Source organism: Protobothrops mucrosquamatus, unplaced genomic scaffold (genome assembly GCF_001527695.2).
Source record: "Protobothrops mucrosquamatus isolate PMUCROS unplaced genomic scaffold, P.Mucros_1.0 scaffold863, whole genome shotgun sequence".
NCBI lineage: Eukaryota > Metazoa > Chordata > Lepidosauria > Squamata > Viperidae > Protobothrops > Protobothrops mucrosquamatus.
Window position 1 is genome coordinate 383,373 of NW_015387118.1, and position 17,650 is coordinate 401,022.

The window sequence follows — 17,650 nt, forward strand, 5'->3', positions numbered from 1 at the left end:
ACAAGATATTTTGGAATTAAAGGGAGGGAGGGAGGAGAAGGGGAATGGGAAGGGGGGAGGAGGAGGAGGAGGAGGAAAAGAAAGAGGAGGAGGAAGAGATGACTCAGCCTTGCATCCTTCTGAGGTCAGTAAAATGAGGACCCAGATTATTAGGAGCAATATGCTGATTCTGTAAACTGTGTACAGAGCGTTGTAAAGCGCTATGAAGAGCGATATAAGTGTAAGTGCTATTGCTAAGAGAAAAAGAAAGGGGGAGGAGGGAGGAGGGAGAGGAAGAGGGGAAGGGGAAGAGGGAGGAGGTGGAGGAGGAAGGAGAAGGAGGAGAAGAAGGAGAAGATAGTTTAAACTATCACTGTTCACTATATTTTTCTATACACTTTATTCTTGTAAGCAATCATTGCTTTGGCCTGGCTTGTACAAGTTTTACCTATTTCATTGATCACTAACATTTATAATCCAAATTCATTTAGGAGCCATTTAGTCTGGACCCTACACTTTTGTGTTATGTCATAAACTCTTCTTAAGCAACCCGTTCCTGTTGTATTCGACTTATTTTTTAAGTTTCTTTTTGTACGCCCAACTCACATGTAGGCCACAGCGCATTCTTAGCTATTTTGGGTTCTTTTGACAACAGAACACATGCTACCCCCGCTCCTTTTCAACCAGCCTTTGCACATCTTAAAATTGATTTAGCTACCTTTCCCTCTTTAAGAAATATTCTACCAAGGCACGCAACTGTAAAGTAACAAATGTTCATTCCATTTTCCCCATCAAACACAACTACTTCAGTCTTTGATACATTAACTTGCAGACTCATAATGTTCAATGCACATCCAATTTTACATTTATTACAGAGCATTTGGATTCTTCTAAAAAAAAGAAAGACATGGTATCACTTGTATGCACAGACATCCAAATCACTTCTAACATTTGCACATGTGTTTCCTCTATATTTCTGTATAGCCGAGGGGACATCACAAATCCTTGTCTCATTCCCTGCTCTATGCTGAACCGTTCATTAACTTTCCAATTTAGTCTCACACCAGCTTTTACTTTCATCATCTCATACTGCTTTTATTGCATTCAGCAACCAACCTTAAATTTCATAGTCACACCAAAACAGTCCATAATTCCTCTTACCATATGTTTTCTCCAAATCAACAAACATAACAATAAACTTACTTTCTCACATTCATATGTTTGACAAGGACTTGTTGAAAATCAAACCTGACACTTTCTGCCTGGCATAAAGCCACTCTGAACTTATTTTACTTAGTGACAATCAAAATTCTGCCAAACAGCTTTTCAGGCAGACTTAACAAACTAATTGCTCTGTATTATTATTATTATTATTATTTTTTGCATTCAGTCTTTTTCTGTTATAGAGGGAAAAGGGCCACTGCAGTCTTATCATCAGTTACAGATGTACACACATGTGCACATGCATACGCATACTAGAAAACTCACACAATCATATCAACATTTTAACATGTTTTCAGTTATACCTTCTACATCTGCAAATTTGCCATTTTTAAAGATTCTCGGAGCATTTTTTTTTTTATCCTTTTTTTTGGACACAAGGTTTTTCCAGCATTTATTTCAATTTTGTTCTTGGGATAAATCTTTCTAGGATTTCCCACTTCAGTTTCATCCCAAATAATGTCACCCTTAATTCCATTCCATTAGCTTTGCTGGAGGATCCTTTTTTAGCCCTTTTCACCCATTCTGCAAAACTATTTTTTAATTTCCAACAACATTTTTAATTTACATCCTCTTTGAATCTTAATCAAGGCTTGCTCTCTTTAATCCAATTCTCAGGGACTATTTTTGCTTTATGCACATTATACAGCAAATCTCACACTCTCCCAGGTTCAACTTTCATTCTGTCAAGTGTATTTTTCTCATCGACAGTCTCTTTCAGCTTCTTGTTCCATCAAACATTCTTTTTTGTTACTTTCCATTAGCATAACTTCACACATTTCTGTGAGGTGCTAAAACAAAATTCCTTTCATTCTGTTCCAAGTCTTTTTCCTTACAGCCAATTTCCATTCATTCTCTTGGGAGAATAATCTACCTTCTAATTTTTTGATACAGCCCTAGTACTTTCTATTCCTGCAGCTAGTTTACTTTTACCCTTTTTTCTTTCACTTCTTTCTTTTTCTTCCATATCCATATTTTTCTGAAGATAGAAAGAAAATGAAATCCTAAACATTAAAGATTGGATTTAGAAAATGTGCTATTTGGATTGTTGACTTCTGAGATGTCTTTAGACTGTAGAACTAAGAAGATCGGTTTTTGATTTATAGCATGTTAAAAGAAAAAAGTATATGTTTATATCTGTATACAATTTATATCTATATACAAATCTCTTTTTAAAGTTTCATTTTATCTCTTTTGTTTATCATGCTGTATTTTTATTAATAAGCAAAAAATAGAAAAATGACAGTTTTTCTGACTTATATTCTCACAATCTTTCATGAAGGATCAAATCAACTGTGCTTTTTTATTCATTCCTTTTCCATGGATACATAGGAATAAACTTATAATTAAACACACAAGCAAAACCACATGCAACTATCACAACCCACAGATTACTACTTTCATATGCACCACACAATTTAGATGATACCAATTCATACTTTCTGGTGTACATCCATTGTTCATAGTTACTCTTATATCTTGACCCCCTGCATCTATTCATCAACTCTACTCCACAACACCAGGCCCATTTGCATTCTGATATATTACAGTTTTCTTTCAGTATCACAGATACACAGCATATATTTCTTTCTTTCTTTTTCTTTCATTCCTGAATTTATATTCTTTGCCATTTACTCCACTTACTTTCTAAGTCTCATTTTTTCATATGTCACAGTAGTCACTACATGAGCCCATGTGATTTAATCAGTTGATGCTCTCACTTTTTTTTTTTTGAAAAATAAAGGTTATCAACTTGAGTAATATCCATGCAGCTCCCAGCATTCTTTGCTAATGGCAAAGGCCACAAGGGTCAGTTTTGACACTTTTTGATCAGTATTTCACAAGACCAACCAAAGCCCAATTTTATCCCAATCAGATTCATAGTATTCCAAGGCACTTTGGACCCATAAGGCTATCTTGCAAGCCAACAAACTATTGCTGCATCTCACCAATCAAGGAAGTACCTAATGTGCTGACGTACAAAGAGGATACAAATGATATGCAATAGCATGAATTATACAGTTCCACCATGAACATTTCTTAAATTCACATTTACCAGCTTAAACAAGTTTTGAACGTAGAGCATGCCACTCATTTCAGGTCCATTAATGGCAAATCCTAAACATCATGTTTGATATTACTATTTTAATATGATGGTTGAATCCCAAGTCAGTTCTCTGAACAAACTGTAACATAGAATGGCTAGGACAAACTCCAGTTTATAGGAGTACATTTCTTTGCCTTTAATACAGAACAATATTTAGTAACTTACTCTTGTTAAGTCCATGCCAAGTTTGAGTTGAGAAAGAAGGTGCAAGATAACACTGCGCTGTTCTTCCACAGCTCCAAGGTCATCCTCTTTATTCTCACATGTGTCTTCTAACTCATCTTCTGGATTTATTTCCTCTGGTTCCTGGGATAAATTCCAAAAAAAACCACAAGGTATTTAAAATTATTTAGTATTCTAAACTTTTTTGGTGCCATAACTCAGTACAGACAACTTCTTAAATGCCACAAATGATTTTTCTTTTCTTAAACAATGATATCAATATGTATACATTCTCCTTCTTTTAGCTTACCAACAGATGAGGCCATAGACTATAATAAGATCCTATAATAGTTTGGGTTTTTTTTAGCATTGACAATGCAACCAGCTCATATATTAAATTATGTTACAATGTGGAATTTGCAGTAAACATTCATTAAATCTCTTCTAGAGATAAACCCGTAGAAGAAAACTGCCTGTCTATATCTAGCTGTCATGTCTTCCAGAGGGAACTGTTGCTGTAGACGAAATATCACTTTCTATTTCTCTTCCCTGCTCTTCTCTTCACACTCTCCCAACAAGCACACACATGTCTAGATTCTATCACTCTATCAGGTTATCAGAACTTTCACCAGAATTCAAGTTAATTGTTTATTCAGTTTTGTTTATAACGTGGCTTGGTTTCATTTCTGCATGTCATATGTCACTGGAGTTGTGACATTTCCTTAGGCTATAGTCCATGTACAGATGTCATTGGATATTTTTATTACTGCAACAGCTATCCAGATGCCTTCTCAGTCATCAGAAGCCAAGAGCTGGCAATTATTACAGCCTGGTTAAATAGCACTCCCAAAATTTCAAGACAACATCTGATTTACTTTGGCCATGTCATGTTGGCAAATTCACTGGAGAAGTCAACAATGCCAGGAATAGTTAGTGGAACAAGGAAAAGGGGCAAGCAAAGAACACGCTGGCTTGATAGCACCCAAACTGATACAAAGATGAATCTCCAACAACTGAAAGACATTGTGCTTGATAGGGAAGCATGGAGAGCACTTGCCTATAAAGTCACCAAGTGTCCGACATGACTGAATGGTTAAAACAACCACAAAATAGCACTCTCAGAGCTTTTGCCCTCGTAAATCAAGTGCAAATAAGAATATATAGTCCTATGGCATAGAATTATGATGGATGGTAATCACAACCACCTCATCTCTGCCAAGAGAAGAAAGCAGAAATGGAGCAACTACATAGGCTCAAAGCCATCTCTGCTCCTTAGTTATTTCTGTACTCAAACAATATGGGATAAAAAGGAGAAATAATAACCAGAGGAGTGGCCCAAAGAAAAGAAAGCTACAAAGAACTAACAGTAGCTACAAAACTAATACAATAAATCCTTTACTTTCATCTTCCCGCAATAATTTATCTATCTTTTATTATTTAATTACAGTATACTTTTACTAGCTTGTTAATATTACAAAACATCCCTTTATCTAGGTCAAGCAAAACAAATTACTATTAAATTCCCCTAGAAGTTCTTGATCTGCATTCCTTGAAAGTTTTCATGGTTCAACCCACATATTATTTTAAAACAACATATAGCTACATTAATTACAGTCTCACTAATGTTCATTTGTCCCAATATTCAGCAACATTTGTTGCTTAAAAAAACAGTGAAAAGTAATAAACAATACTTATTCTAAGTTTAAACTTTAGTCAGATAGAGTCTATTCTTTTCTTGATAACTCTAACTATAGTTGATTCTTCCAAGAGTGGTCCTTTTCTTTAAAATAAAAACAGGAAAAACAAAACCACAATCCAGAACTAAGAGTTTTACCTCTTACCATAGTTAGTTGACCAGATTCAGAACTGGACTGTTCCTGTCTGACTGATGCTGGCTTCGTTTGATCTGCAGGGAAATTCTGATCAGCTCCATTTTTGAAGTGATTTGGCAAAGAAATCTTTGGTTCCAACCAGCTGATTGTTGTTGCTGAAGCAAAAGAGACCTTATGCTGAAATTTGCTCATATTTGAGGAATTGAAGCTTTTCCTAAAATTGCTTCTGCCATTCAACAGTGTCACGCCCTCCCTTCCAAAACACTAAAGGCAACTAAAACTTGCTCTGCAGCAACAAGGTGGATACAAAACAGCACCACCTTCTCGTTCTCTTCTCATTAGAGGGAGGCCTATGACTGATGATGACACAGAACATGTTCCTGACTAGAAGGAGGTTATGAAAGATGTAATCGGACACTGGATAAAGAACCCAGTAAGACTAGATTGTTATATAATATCGTCAAGACAGGTTGCTGAATCAACAGTGTAGGCATGCCATTAAAACAGGCAGAAGGAAATATAACTAAAATTAAACAATGGAAGTTTAGGTCAAAAAGAATGTCACAATAGTCTGCTCTATTATATAAATTACAATTGCTTGAAAATAAAAGCTATTTAATGATGCTGGTATCTCCAATTACCTCTCCACCCCCAGTTAGTCTTCCTGAATGGATACATTTCCTTATCAATAATGAAAATGTTCCATTCTGTTCTCAAACGCTAGTGTTTGCAGAAACTAATAAACTCCTGTTAAAAAGAAGCATATGCATAAAATTGAATAGAGGAACATCTGGGTTCAGCCTCACAGCCTGTTGCATCTTCAGCTTATAGTCCTGGATTTATCAACTTAGTCACTAAAAAAGGAACTTGGAAAAATGCACTTTACAGTGTATTTATCTGGATAGACTGAACATATTTTATATACAGTAATTAAACTTCAAGCCAGCGGCAGTGAAGTCTCTCAGGAGTCCTAAATATTGGAGGAGTGTTTACATCCTATTTTGCATTTAAATCCCTATGCTTTCCATTTTGCATAATAATCACATTTCTATATGGTGGGCATTGTTTTAATTCTTTTGCTTTTACATAGGCATATTAAAAACTTCTAAAACATAGAAAACAGACACAAATTCAACTGGCATTCAGTTATATAGATTAAATAAATATATTCTTGAAAAAGGAACATCTTCAGAGAACTGGGATCCTAAGACCATCCCAGGCTAATTATGATCTGGTTTACAGATTGCATTAAGTCATAGTTGGTTTAACTATTATTAATTGAATGGCTGGTTTGCACAATGGATTTAATTATATGACTTAATGCCAGGCAGGTAACATATGTATGTCTACCGTTACCCACTTAGAGGAAACAGCAAAATCATTTATAAATAAGCTACTCATGCTTTGATATTCTAGTCCCAATAAGTACAAGACTATACAGGCAAAGCTTTATACTACCCCATTCTGTTGAAGATCGAGTTCTTGAAGGACACATTTTTAAAACATTTGTCTTACATAGGTGGGTGGTCTTTTAAATATAGGTTGCAGTTTTGAAACAATGCATCACTTGTTCCATACTATCTCTTAACACAGCCTTTCCACTCAAAGATGCAGAATTCAGGATTTTATCCTCTGGAAGTCAACTTTGGAATCAGACAATCAATTCATGGATCAAATACACTACAGGATTCTGAACAAAACTGTATAACTGAGTAATGAGTCATTGGCTCCGCATCTTTTACATAAGCCTCTTAGAAAACAAATTGTCAACAGAGAGAGTGGATAAGTTCTAAGTTATCAAATCCTAGTGAGCTACTAAAGCATGTCTCATCATTGTTTGTCAGGCTTTACTTGAGGAAACAAAAATTTTAGCAGTTGAAAATATGCCTGCTATGAAGAGTGCTTTTTGCAATCAATGTCTTTAATGGGTCTGCTAAATAAATTCTGCTTCAGCAATTTTTCCCCATTCATTTAAAGTATGTCTGCATATATGGTGATTCTAGTGTCATCTGACATGATTTAATGTGATCTGACTTTAGGAATAGGCAGTGTATGCAAAACGTCAACCATAAAGTCAGAAACAAATTACAAAATAGAGATAAAAAGATTACAGCTATTACAGTTTTAGCAAATGACTGCTTAAACCAGTGGTTCTCAACCTTTTTAATGCCGCGACCCCCGACCGGTTGTAAGTCGAGGACTAAACCGGTCGTAAGTCGAGGACTAAACTGGTCGTAAGTCGAGGACTACCCAACCGGTCATAAGTCGAGGACTTTCCCTGCCCGGGAGCGCCGCGCATGCGTGGTTCCGCCCCCTGCGCCGGCTGAGGCGTAGCTGACAAGCAGCAGAGACGGAGCAGGCCGACCACCAGCTGGCCCAGCCCAAGGGAGGTAAGGCACCCGCCGGAAAAGGGGGGAAAAATGGCCAAAAAATGGCGGACAGCCTTGCTTGGACCCCCGTGAAATGGTCGATCCACCCCGAATGGGGTCGCGACCCATAGGTTGAGAACCGCTGGCTTAAACAATTAATTTAAGGCATGTACTTTTTATATTATCAGTACTGCTCTCTATAAATACTGTCTGAAACAATTTCTACCCATGGGCTGTCAGACTCCTGAATGGAAAATAACTCCATGTATGATAGACTTGTGGGGCCGGCACGTTGTGCAATAAGTTCACATGGTGCAATAAGATTGTGTGTTTGTTGTCACTGTGAGTTGTGATGGGGGGGGTTCACGAAGGGAGGTTCAGCCAATCTCATTGTACACATGTTGTACTTTGACAATAAAGGATTTGGATTTGAATTTCTCTCCAAATACAAGTCCAAATGACACTGAGAGTAAATTCCCATAATGAATCCACTTTCTGAAGAGGAATACACCAGAGATTCCTTAGTGCAGGGGTGTCGAACTGGCGGCCCGTGAGTCGGATGTGTCACACGCAGGCCCGCTCACCCAGCTCCGCAAAGGCAAAACCCTCGCAATACATCACGTGACGCAATCAGGTTTGACACCTGGGCCTTATAGGTTTCCAGAAAAACAAAATAAAATGGACAACTTCAGATTTTTTATCTTTTTATTCAAACAGAGCAAGGATAATAACTCACCAGTAGATAAGGATCCCTTTTGTTGTGATGCATGCTGCAGCTGGAGAATGTGAAAACAATCATTTAAACAATTCATTGTTGCCATCGAGGTTGCCTTGAGCATCAGTAGGTCTTGGTCTAAGGAGGAAAGATGACCGGAGGCAGGAAGGCATTCAATACTTCTTACCAAATCTCTCTGCTGTCCTTCAGCTTGAGACATCTTCTGCAGTTAATCAAGGCACAAAGATTTTACAATGTTGTTAACATGAAACTTCAGGAAAACTTTTTTTTTTTAAAACTTAAAACATTTCCTTGGTCAAAATGGTATTTTGTGAAAATAGCATTCCTTGTAGTTTAGTCAAATGCGACTGTTCCTTACAATGGATGTAAAAATCTGTAATTTACTCTCTAGCAAAGAAACAGTTGTCATTACAGTAATTGACAACTTATTTGCTAATCTTCACACTTATGAATAAGAAATAGTAGTAAAGATAAGAATCAGTTAAAGATTTTTTTAAATCCAAAACCATTCAATTTCCTCGGTGATCAGCCACCCAAACCCTCTGCTTCTCAGTATAATATATTTTCTTGCGCTTTGATTCTTACCTAAGATTTCGAAGTTCTAACAAATTCTCAGATTTTATACTGGATATGTATATAAATTAATTATAATTGTCTTATATTCTGCTTTTAAATCTACTCCCTATTTCAAAGGAAGGAATTTTATAAAAATGTGATAGGGGATTTGTTTTTTTTTCCCTGAAAAAGGGATAAATTCATCTAAGTGGAAAAAATAACAATTTTAAAGAAGGCATCTAGAATTTTGATTCATGGTCAAAATCCAGCACAAGTACTTTACATATTACTTCAATGTTATATATGTATGAATAGATTATCTGTTGCATCTGAGAAACCAAGAGTTGGAATCAACTCCAAAGGAATAAAAGAAGCAGGAATCCAACACAATCGATTAGAAATGCTAATGCCAAGTTTTCCCACTATATCCAGGCACCATATATGCATATTCTCATTAATTTGTCTTCAACTTTCTGAGAGGTCTTAAACATGATTCTTAAAGTTTGCCTTCATTGCAGAGCTCTAAGAAAAGGTAAAGGAATAATGTTCTGCATTTGGTAACCTCCAATATTTAGACTTTTAATTTTCGCTAGATCTTAAAGTATTTGATTGCAGAAAAGTCCAAATAGAAATTTCGTGTTCTCTTACACCCAGTTTATATGCTCTTTTTCTCTCCTACTTAAAGTCTTTTACAATGCCAAAGAAATTCATTTTCCATCTATGCTGAATCAAATATATTAATCCCGGTCAGCTTTCCATCAATATTTGGATTCTGCTTCTAATTCTACTGCCAAACTTTAGTGCATTAAGTAATGGTAGCATTTAGCAATGTGGAGAGGTAAAGGCATACATAGTTCAGGCTGAAAGAGATTGGAGGATGAGATATATAGAAGGATAATGAGGAAAGTCAGTAGGCCAAAGAAGAGAAAAAGAAAAGGGAGTAGATCAGGTCAACTGGGCATTCTTTGCCTCCTAGCTATGCCTAAGAAATCAAGAAATATAATGACTACACTGAACCCGACTTTCACCCATTGTTAACTAACATCTATAATGAAAAAGAAAAACTGAATGCAGGGTTGAAGAATTCTCACAACTTTAGTTTTTGGTTTGCATATAGCACTGTTCAAAATTAAATGCATGTCATGTTTTATATATAGCAATCCTTTGTTCTCACAAGTCAAGATTTGTTTTAATGCAACAAGTAAACATTAGAAACACTCTTTTACAAAGTGCCCTAGTCAATTACAGTAGTTACTCAAGATATGAGGCAAAGCAACGTCTAACTAATGTAAGCTGATGTACAAGATACACAAAATAGTTAGGTCATTCAAGCCTGTGCTACGGATTTTTGCCAAGTCACTAATTCAGATGTTTTACCAATAGTATCGTTTTAGAAAAACATTGCAAGAAAGTAGCTTCTAAATAAGCCTAAGCAAACAGTAGGCAAAATATTCCTTGATATATTTAAAATATTAAATATTCCTTGATATATTTCAACATCCAACCAAGTTGCTGGAAGCTGGGATGCATATACATTTAATTTATTATTAATAGTACTAGCAAAGGAATGTCGTTGTGTACTTTTTTGAACATGCAACCACTGTATGCAAACAGAAACATTCAACTTAAAGAGGACATATGTTGTATCTGTGCATCTTGTGGTATTCCAGTGTGAATTAGAAATATGAGAATGTGTCTTTTCTTAAGATATCATTTATATAAAGAAGTGTAAGCCTCAATACATTCTCAAAACTGGTAGGGTCCCAGTGTTTTTCCACAAAAATAATTGTGGTTTTTAAGAAGGCACAGGGGGCTATTCATCTTCTAAAGGCAAACCATTCTTCCTGAGAAATGAAGAAAAACAAAGATCTATACAAACCTCTCGTACATCGATTAAATGATCTGGCTGCAGAATGGGAATTCTCTTCCCAGCTGGCAACTTGTGATGGCCAACACTGAAAAAGGAAGCTGCGTTTTGGCTGGGTCTTCTCTGCATACCGGGAGAGCCACTTCCTTGAGATGCGAGAGAGAAGCTGCGAGATTTCAGAGGAGGATTGTTCTGGTGAACAAACATATGTATTAGGAAATCCTTGAACACTAATTGTTTAAATGTCCATCCTTCTAACTTGCCCATTTTAAGAAGTACATAACTATTCCCTTATTAGACTGCTTCTAAATTATTGATAATATATTCTAATACAATTATTAATACAACCAGGCTAGGAGCATGTATTAAATATTCTTTGGGGGCTAGGGCTGGCATCCATCACAGTTACGCCCCCCCAGACCCAGCACTGCATGGAAGACAATATACAGTATTACAGTTTGGTCGTTAAGTGTTTGTGTTCCACTTTTCATATAGTAAAATGTGATTAATCCTAGAAAAGCTCTACAATGAAGCAGAGGGCAAGAGATGCTTCACTGTTCTTTTTGCAGAAATTCAATTGTTTTTCAGCACTAAAGGTTGCAAGATATACTTGGAAAATTCTTAAGCATAAGTTAAAAGTTCCATTCCTCTTTATGTGGAAAAACTGATAGTCTGAGATAACTGAATGTAAAAGTGGCTATTGTTTTGTTTTAATACTCATCCCCAAAAAATTATTAACCCTCTAGTGCAGCATATTATTATTATTTATTTAACCTGATCCTGTGTAAAAACATTTTTTTAAATTTCTGTTTGGAACAGATGTTTTAGCTATTTTTGAAATTCCCAGATTACTTAGTTGTTGGAAAATATCTTAGATGAATTTAAACTTGTAGTTAATTTGCAAGAATTTTAAAATCAGAATTAGAATATCCTATTAAGACAAATAAACTTTAAAACTTTAAATGTTTAAAAGAATGTAAAATGAATTTATGTTAAGATTAGATTAATTCATCAAAATATTTTTGTTTAATGAGCATCTCAGCATATATTACAATTGCAAATCTTTTTATCCTGAAAAAAATAAATTTGAAGATATTGGATACATATTAACTCTACAGTTAATACACTGTTTTTATTATTGTTAATATTATTTGGGGAAGACAAGTAAAGTCTAAAAATTATAACGCAATGTTGAACTATATATCAAAACATGGAATTTATAAATTTATGAAGAATTTGGGACATATCAAGCTTACCAGTGTAGCTAAAAAGAGAAATTTGGATGACTGCAAAGAAATAACCTCTAGACTTTAAATATAGGACTGAAGTAATACATTCACTCTCAGCTTTGAATTAACAAAATAAAAAGACCAATCAGTATGATCCTATGAACAAGATTTAATTATCTGCTTAAAATGGATTGGCTTTTATTAATAGCAAATATTTTATGTTATTGCTCTTGTATTGCTGTTTCTTTTTCATACTTTTGTTTTTAATTTGCATTTTGTCTTTTTTTCACATTATAGCAGTACAAAAATGAATATAAAAACAAACGTGTGGAACGGGGGAAGCTTCCATAGACTGAATCTGCCTTATTAATTTTATTTTAGCAAAAATATAACACCATGAATTCTTTTCCAGATGGCTGGCTAATGATAATGCTTAAAGTTTAAAGCCAGATTCCACTGTTTATGAGCAACTGAAAGAGGACATGATAAGCTCAATTTTGCAACCTAGAAAACTGGTTTATCAGTCATGCGGCAGCAACACATTTAGGAACTGCAATATACAGTGAATTCATTTTACTTGGTGAATCACTTAATAGAACTTCCTCAATATGTTACAAAACTCCATTTGAGATTTACTAGGCTACGCCAGCCATAATCACTTGCACACATGCCAGCTGCTGACTGACAACAATTACACTAAGCATTAACCATGATAGTGAATACTATCAGATAGTCAGATAAATATTATCCACCTTTTCATTTCTGCAAGAGCAAACACATTCACAACCCATTTTCACCCATGTTCATTCTGAAACAAGTCACACTGCATTCAATAAGCTTTACTCCCTGATAATTGCAGCTTTTAATTTTACTAAGTAATTTTAATTTTACTAAGTGAAAACAGATCCAAGACTTCCCAACTGCTCCAAGAGACATTGTACATCAAATAAGTTAAAACAATTAGAAAATTACAGAGGCTCATATAAATTGATCACAATAATAACCCAATTTATAAAAAGATCTTCTAAGGGTGTATATAGCTGCTTTGTTCCTCTCTTTGGACAAGCTGTAAACAACACAGAACATCTTTCAAAACATGACTTTCATCAATGTTTCATCTAAACTTCAAATAATAGTTCAATATTTATTGCGTGTTTTAAATCTGAGGACTATGATTTCCTGAGACTTCTTGGATTCTTTTCAGTCCTATAAAGATAAAAGTAACTATGTGCACAGCTAGGATTTTTTTTAATGAGATTCTGTTTGTCAAAAATAACAGGAATCTTCTGCTTTGAATGGTTTTGTTAAATCGTATCATTTTTTTGGATAAAACTTTAGCTGCACATTGAAGGAAAAAGGAACCTACAAGTCAGCTACAGGAAGTTTGACCCTTAATCTGTAGAACAGTTTTTCAAATTAAATTAAATCCAATTGATCTTGACTTTGTTGTTGTTCTCTATCGGGGTTTTTTTTTCCTTTGGTAAACATAAGTAGGACCTCTTTGGTCTATTGATCCACATGATTTGTAGACATTATACACTCTTATTGCTGCATGACTTACAGTGTTTGTTACAGACAGTACCTTTCCAATTGCTTCAGTGTGGTGTTGTGTGCATATCTGAAGCCTGCTGACCCAATGCTGTCTTTCTTTGGCATCTGTAGCTGAATAAAAAGCAAAAGGAGTAGAATTTTCACAATACAGTTTCAATTCCAGTTATATTTGTCCATTCCTGCGAATGGACAAATGAAGTTCCCCACCATCATGATAGCAGAATGAGTGGCTATTTCCACCTCTCCTAAAAACCTTTTTGCAAAAGAATGTGAAAACTCCTAAACAGCAAACAGATTATTCTGGAGACTGCCAAAGGGGGGAAAAGGTGATGAAATTCACTGAATAAATCTACTTTTTGCTAGCAGCAACATTTAAAAGTGAAATTCTGCTCAAGGCATACTAAACTGGAAATATTTAATGACAGACTCAACTTCAATGGCTACAACAGAAGATACAACAAGGTATTTGCCAAAACACATAAACTAACAACTATGAGAGCTAGTAACAAAAAAGCATACTGTCTTTTACATTGCATTCATTTTCACATGACAGAACAGAAAGTAATGCACCTAACAAAAGCAATTTGAATACTAAACTTTATACTAATTTTATGCAAGCTAGTCTGAGTGCAGATATCTTCAAATTACTTCGAAGCAACCACTGTGTTGTTTTGAAAATAAAATCTATAAAGTCCTGCAGTCTTGAGTTTCTCAGAAATCTCTCTTGCTCTATTATGAATTAACTCAATGAAATAAATACCTTTTATTATTTTATTTTCTATAACATGACTGCTTCTCTCTCTTTCTTTATACCAACAAATACCCTGCCTGAATTCAGACAGAATGAAGGCAAAGGCCAATATAGACCACAAACCAAAGAAACAGGGTTGCATCCTAGTGAACAAGCAACAATGGAACTATTAAAAAAAACAACAACCCTGTACCTCTCAGTTTATACTGTTCTCCGCTGGCAGCATTCACTGTAAAGGTATGAGAATCTTCATCACTAGGGGATATCACAGCTCCAGCCAGCTGCAAGGTACCTCTAGGTTTCTGGTTTCTGGACTGTTCATTCACAAAATACTCTAGGAGACCAGCTTCATTGTTTAAGACAAAATACCTGTAAGGGTGAGGGAAAAGCAAATTCAAAAATCTCCCCACTTTTTCAAACATGCAGCTAACTTCCAAATTTGAGCCCTTTTCAGGTAATATGTCCACATATAGATCTCAATCCAGGAGGCTGCAGTACTCTCCTACTAGTGACTATCTGCACAGAGAGTCTTTGAAAAATCCTGAACACTTTGATGTGAGCTGGAAGCTGAATAGGGAAAAGGTGCAGTTCTTTTGGAAGACTTTGAGCTGAAAGGAGTGTGCTGTACCCATGTTGTCCAGCTGTTTAGTGACATTACAGCACAATTCAGAGGAAGGCTGCTTGCTGTTTGCCCATTACAAAAATTATCTAAACCAGTGTGTTTTTTTTAAACTTGTCAATTTTAAGATGGGTGAACTTTAACTCCCAGAATTTCCCAGACAGCATGAGAAATGGGGAATTCTGGGCATTGAAATCCACACATCTTAAAGCTGGCAAATTCAAAAAATACTGATCTAAACAGAAATCATATGCAGCCTGACTTAATTCCTTCCTGGAGGAACCTAACTCGCTCTGAATTTTTTTTTTTTTTTTACAAGAGAGAGTGGAAGTATGGAATATATTTTATAGACAAAGGTCATTTACTTGTTAACCATTTCTGCCTCTCAGCCATTTGTGCCCAATGATATTTTTGCCAGAATAGGGGGAAACGTGGCATTGGGAACTGTACAGGGGAAGGGACCAAATGAGAAAAAGCTGCCTTCTGCCATTCTTCATCTTCCACTGGAGGATGGAAAAATGTGGACTCAGCCTTTGGGGTTGAGCAGGTGAGCTTTCTGTTTTCTGCCATGTTTGCATAAAGCCCCTGGAACAACGGGGAAGCAAATGATAAGGCAATACATCAAAACTAACCAACCACATTGTAAGACAACTCTCAAAAAAGACAACTCTCAAAAGGATGAAAATACTTGGGATATCAAAAAAAAAAAAGTCTGTAAGGAAAAAGAGGCCTGGATTCAGTTTTGAAGCGTTTAATATTATCGCTGAGGCTTCTGCTGAAAGACTTCAAAATTCCATGAAGCTGAAAAGTGTGGCATGGTGTGCTATTCAGACCTATCAGCCAGCCCAAAGCAATGTTCCTGGCATTTCATCTTTCCATTCTTAAATGGGATTTTGCACATTCTCAGAGATTTTTATCCTTAGACTGCAAAACTGTTGATATATAAACAGAAGAAGCTGGAACTGCAGAGATCATAAGGTTGGCTACCAATATATCCCTATTTCTTAGCTGAGTTTTTTATATAACCAAGAAGCAGTGAAGACAACAATAAGTAGAAGTAACATTCCAAACGTTTCCCTAATTTGAGCTAACTTGCAATTGCTGATCGAAAAAAAATCCCTATTTTAGTAACAGCGAGTCATACGACATGGCAGATCTATCGGGCAATTTAGGCTAGGCAAATGTTGCTGTGCTTGTTATTGTTATAAAAATGGAACAATATTTTTTAGCTTCAGTGGACAAATGAGAGGACTGACAATGCCGCACACTACTCCAAACAAAACCTATTTTAAGGAAACATGTTTCCGTTACTTAAGAAGATTCCATTTTATTACATTGGTAGTGCCACTAAAATCAAGATAGTTACCACTTCATTTAGAAAAGCTCTTAGACATTAAAAATGCAATGGTTTTATATGGGCATGGTTTAATCACTGCAGAACCAGTTGTAAATGAGCCTTCTTATCTCAACAAGACTATGCATGTCCTGAGATTTCGAAGTGTAGCTCACAAATTGAAAAATCAATTTACATTGCCAATTTCAGGAACAAGTAAAATATGGACCCCTAATGTTCAACAAACAGAACTCAAAGCATGAGGGGAAAAATAGGCTGAAGGCAAAACATGGATGTTTTCTTTTTCCTGTTTAAGACCAGGCTTCAGAGAGTATTTCAAAGAGTATAAGCATTCCCAGGATGCTGTTGTATCATTAACAATTTTTACTCCAGAAGGAAAGGCAGGAGAATGGTAAGCAAGAGCAAAAACTTAGCTTCCCCAGAGCCTTTGCAAACTTGAAAAAACTCAAAAAGAGTTCAGATCTTGTTTTCAAATTCACACAAATATTCACTAGAAAAAGATAGCTGTAACTGTGTCACACCAAGAATGCAAATTCCTACCGTACACTCCCTATATATTACCAGGAAATAAACTACAGAACAAAACCATGGATCTTGTTTCTGAATAGACATGGCAGCAGGTAGGATTTTACTGTAATCTTATTTTCAGAAATCTCAAAATATGAGCTCCAACTTTTAAAATCTTGTAAACATTATGACTACTCAAAAGTCAATTACTGCATCCAGAATCATCTTTCAGTTGCTTATAATAGCAGCTATGCTATAACCTCCATGTTCGGATATATTTCATAGCTGTATTTTTCTTTGCGTTATCTCTGGAAGGGTAAAATACACAAAGCCCTCTTGTTCAATGAAAAATTTACAGGTCAGGAAATCAAATACATGCACTAAAACAAAAGATTATTGCTAAAGCAAGTCTTCATTCACATATTATTTTCTAAAACGATCAGAATATTGCCAACAATTTCTGCCTGATGAATAAAGCTATTCCATCTGAAATAGTGATGTTTTGGAAAATCAGACTTACCGGTACTGCCAGCCTGTTACAAGATTTGTATATTTCATTAAATAGCCAGAAATGTTTTCCATGTGATCACTGTGGCAAATATAAGAACAAAATTCATCAGCTATAGGCAAATAACAACAATTAAAATATCTCACATACATGTTGCGTAATTTCATATTTTGTAGAGTAATAGAAGAGACTTCGTAACTCAGCACAAATGTCAAACGACTTTTAAAACAGAAATTCCTGCAAGCTCTTGCTTCTTGTTTGTCTTTGCAGAATTGATTTAGAACTGAGATGCTTTAAATAATC

General features: G+C 35.5%; 1 protein-coding gene across 1 annotated transcript in view; it reads right to left on the reverse strand.

The window, feature by feature from the left end:
- The window catches only part of OSBPL11 (oxysterol binding protein like 11), a 51,383-nt gene that overhangs the window by 14,361 nt on the left and 19,372 nt on the right, over nt 1-17,650 (reverse strand). Inside the window, exons 2-8 of the mRNA XM_015819134.1 lie at nt 17,360-17,428; nt 14,553-14,728; nt 13,640-13,719; nt 10,841-11,020; nt 8,407-8,608; nt 5,311-5,456; nt 3,473-3,613 (exon numbers count right to left, since the gene is read on the reverse strand). Coding sequence (XP_015674620.1) covers nt 3,473-3,613; nt 5,311-5,456; nt 8,407-8,608; nt 10,841-11,020; nt 13,640-13,719; nt 14,553-14,728; nt 17,360-17,428 — 994 coding nt within the window. The remainder of the gene's footprint in view (nt 1-3,472; nt 3,614-5,310; nt 5,457-8,406; nt 8,609-10,840; nt 11,021-13,639; nt 13,720-14,552; nt 14,729-17,359; nt 17,429-17,650) is intronic.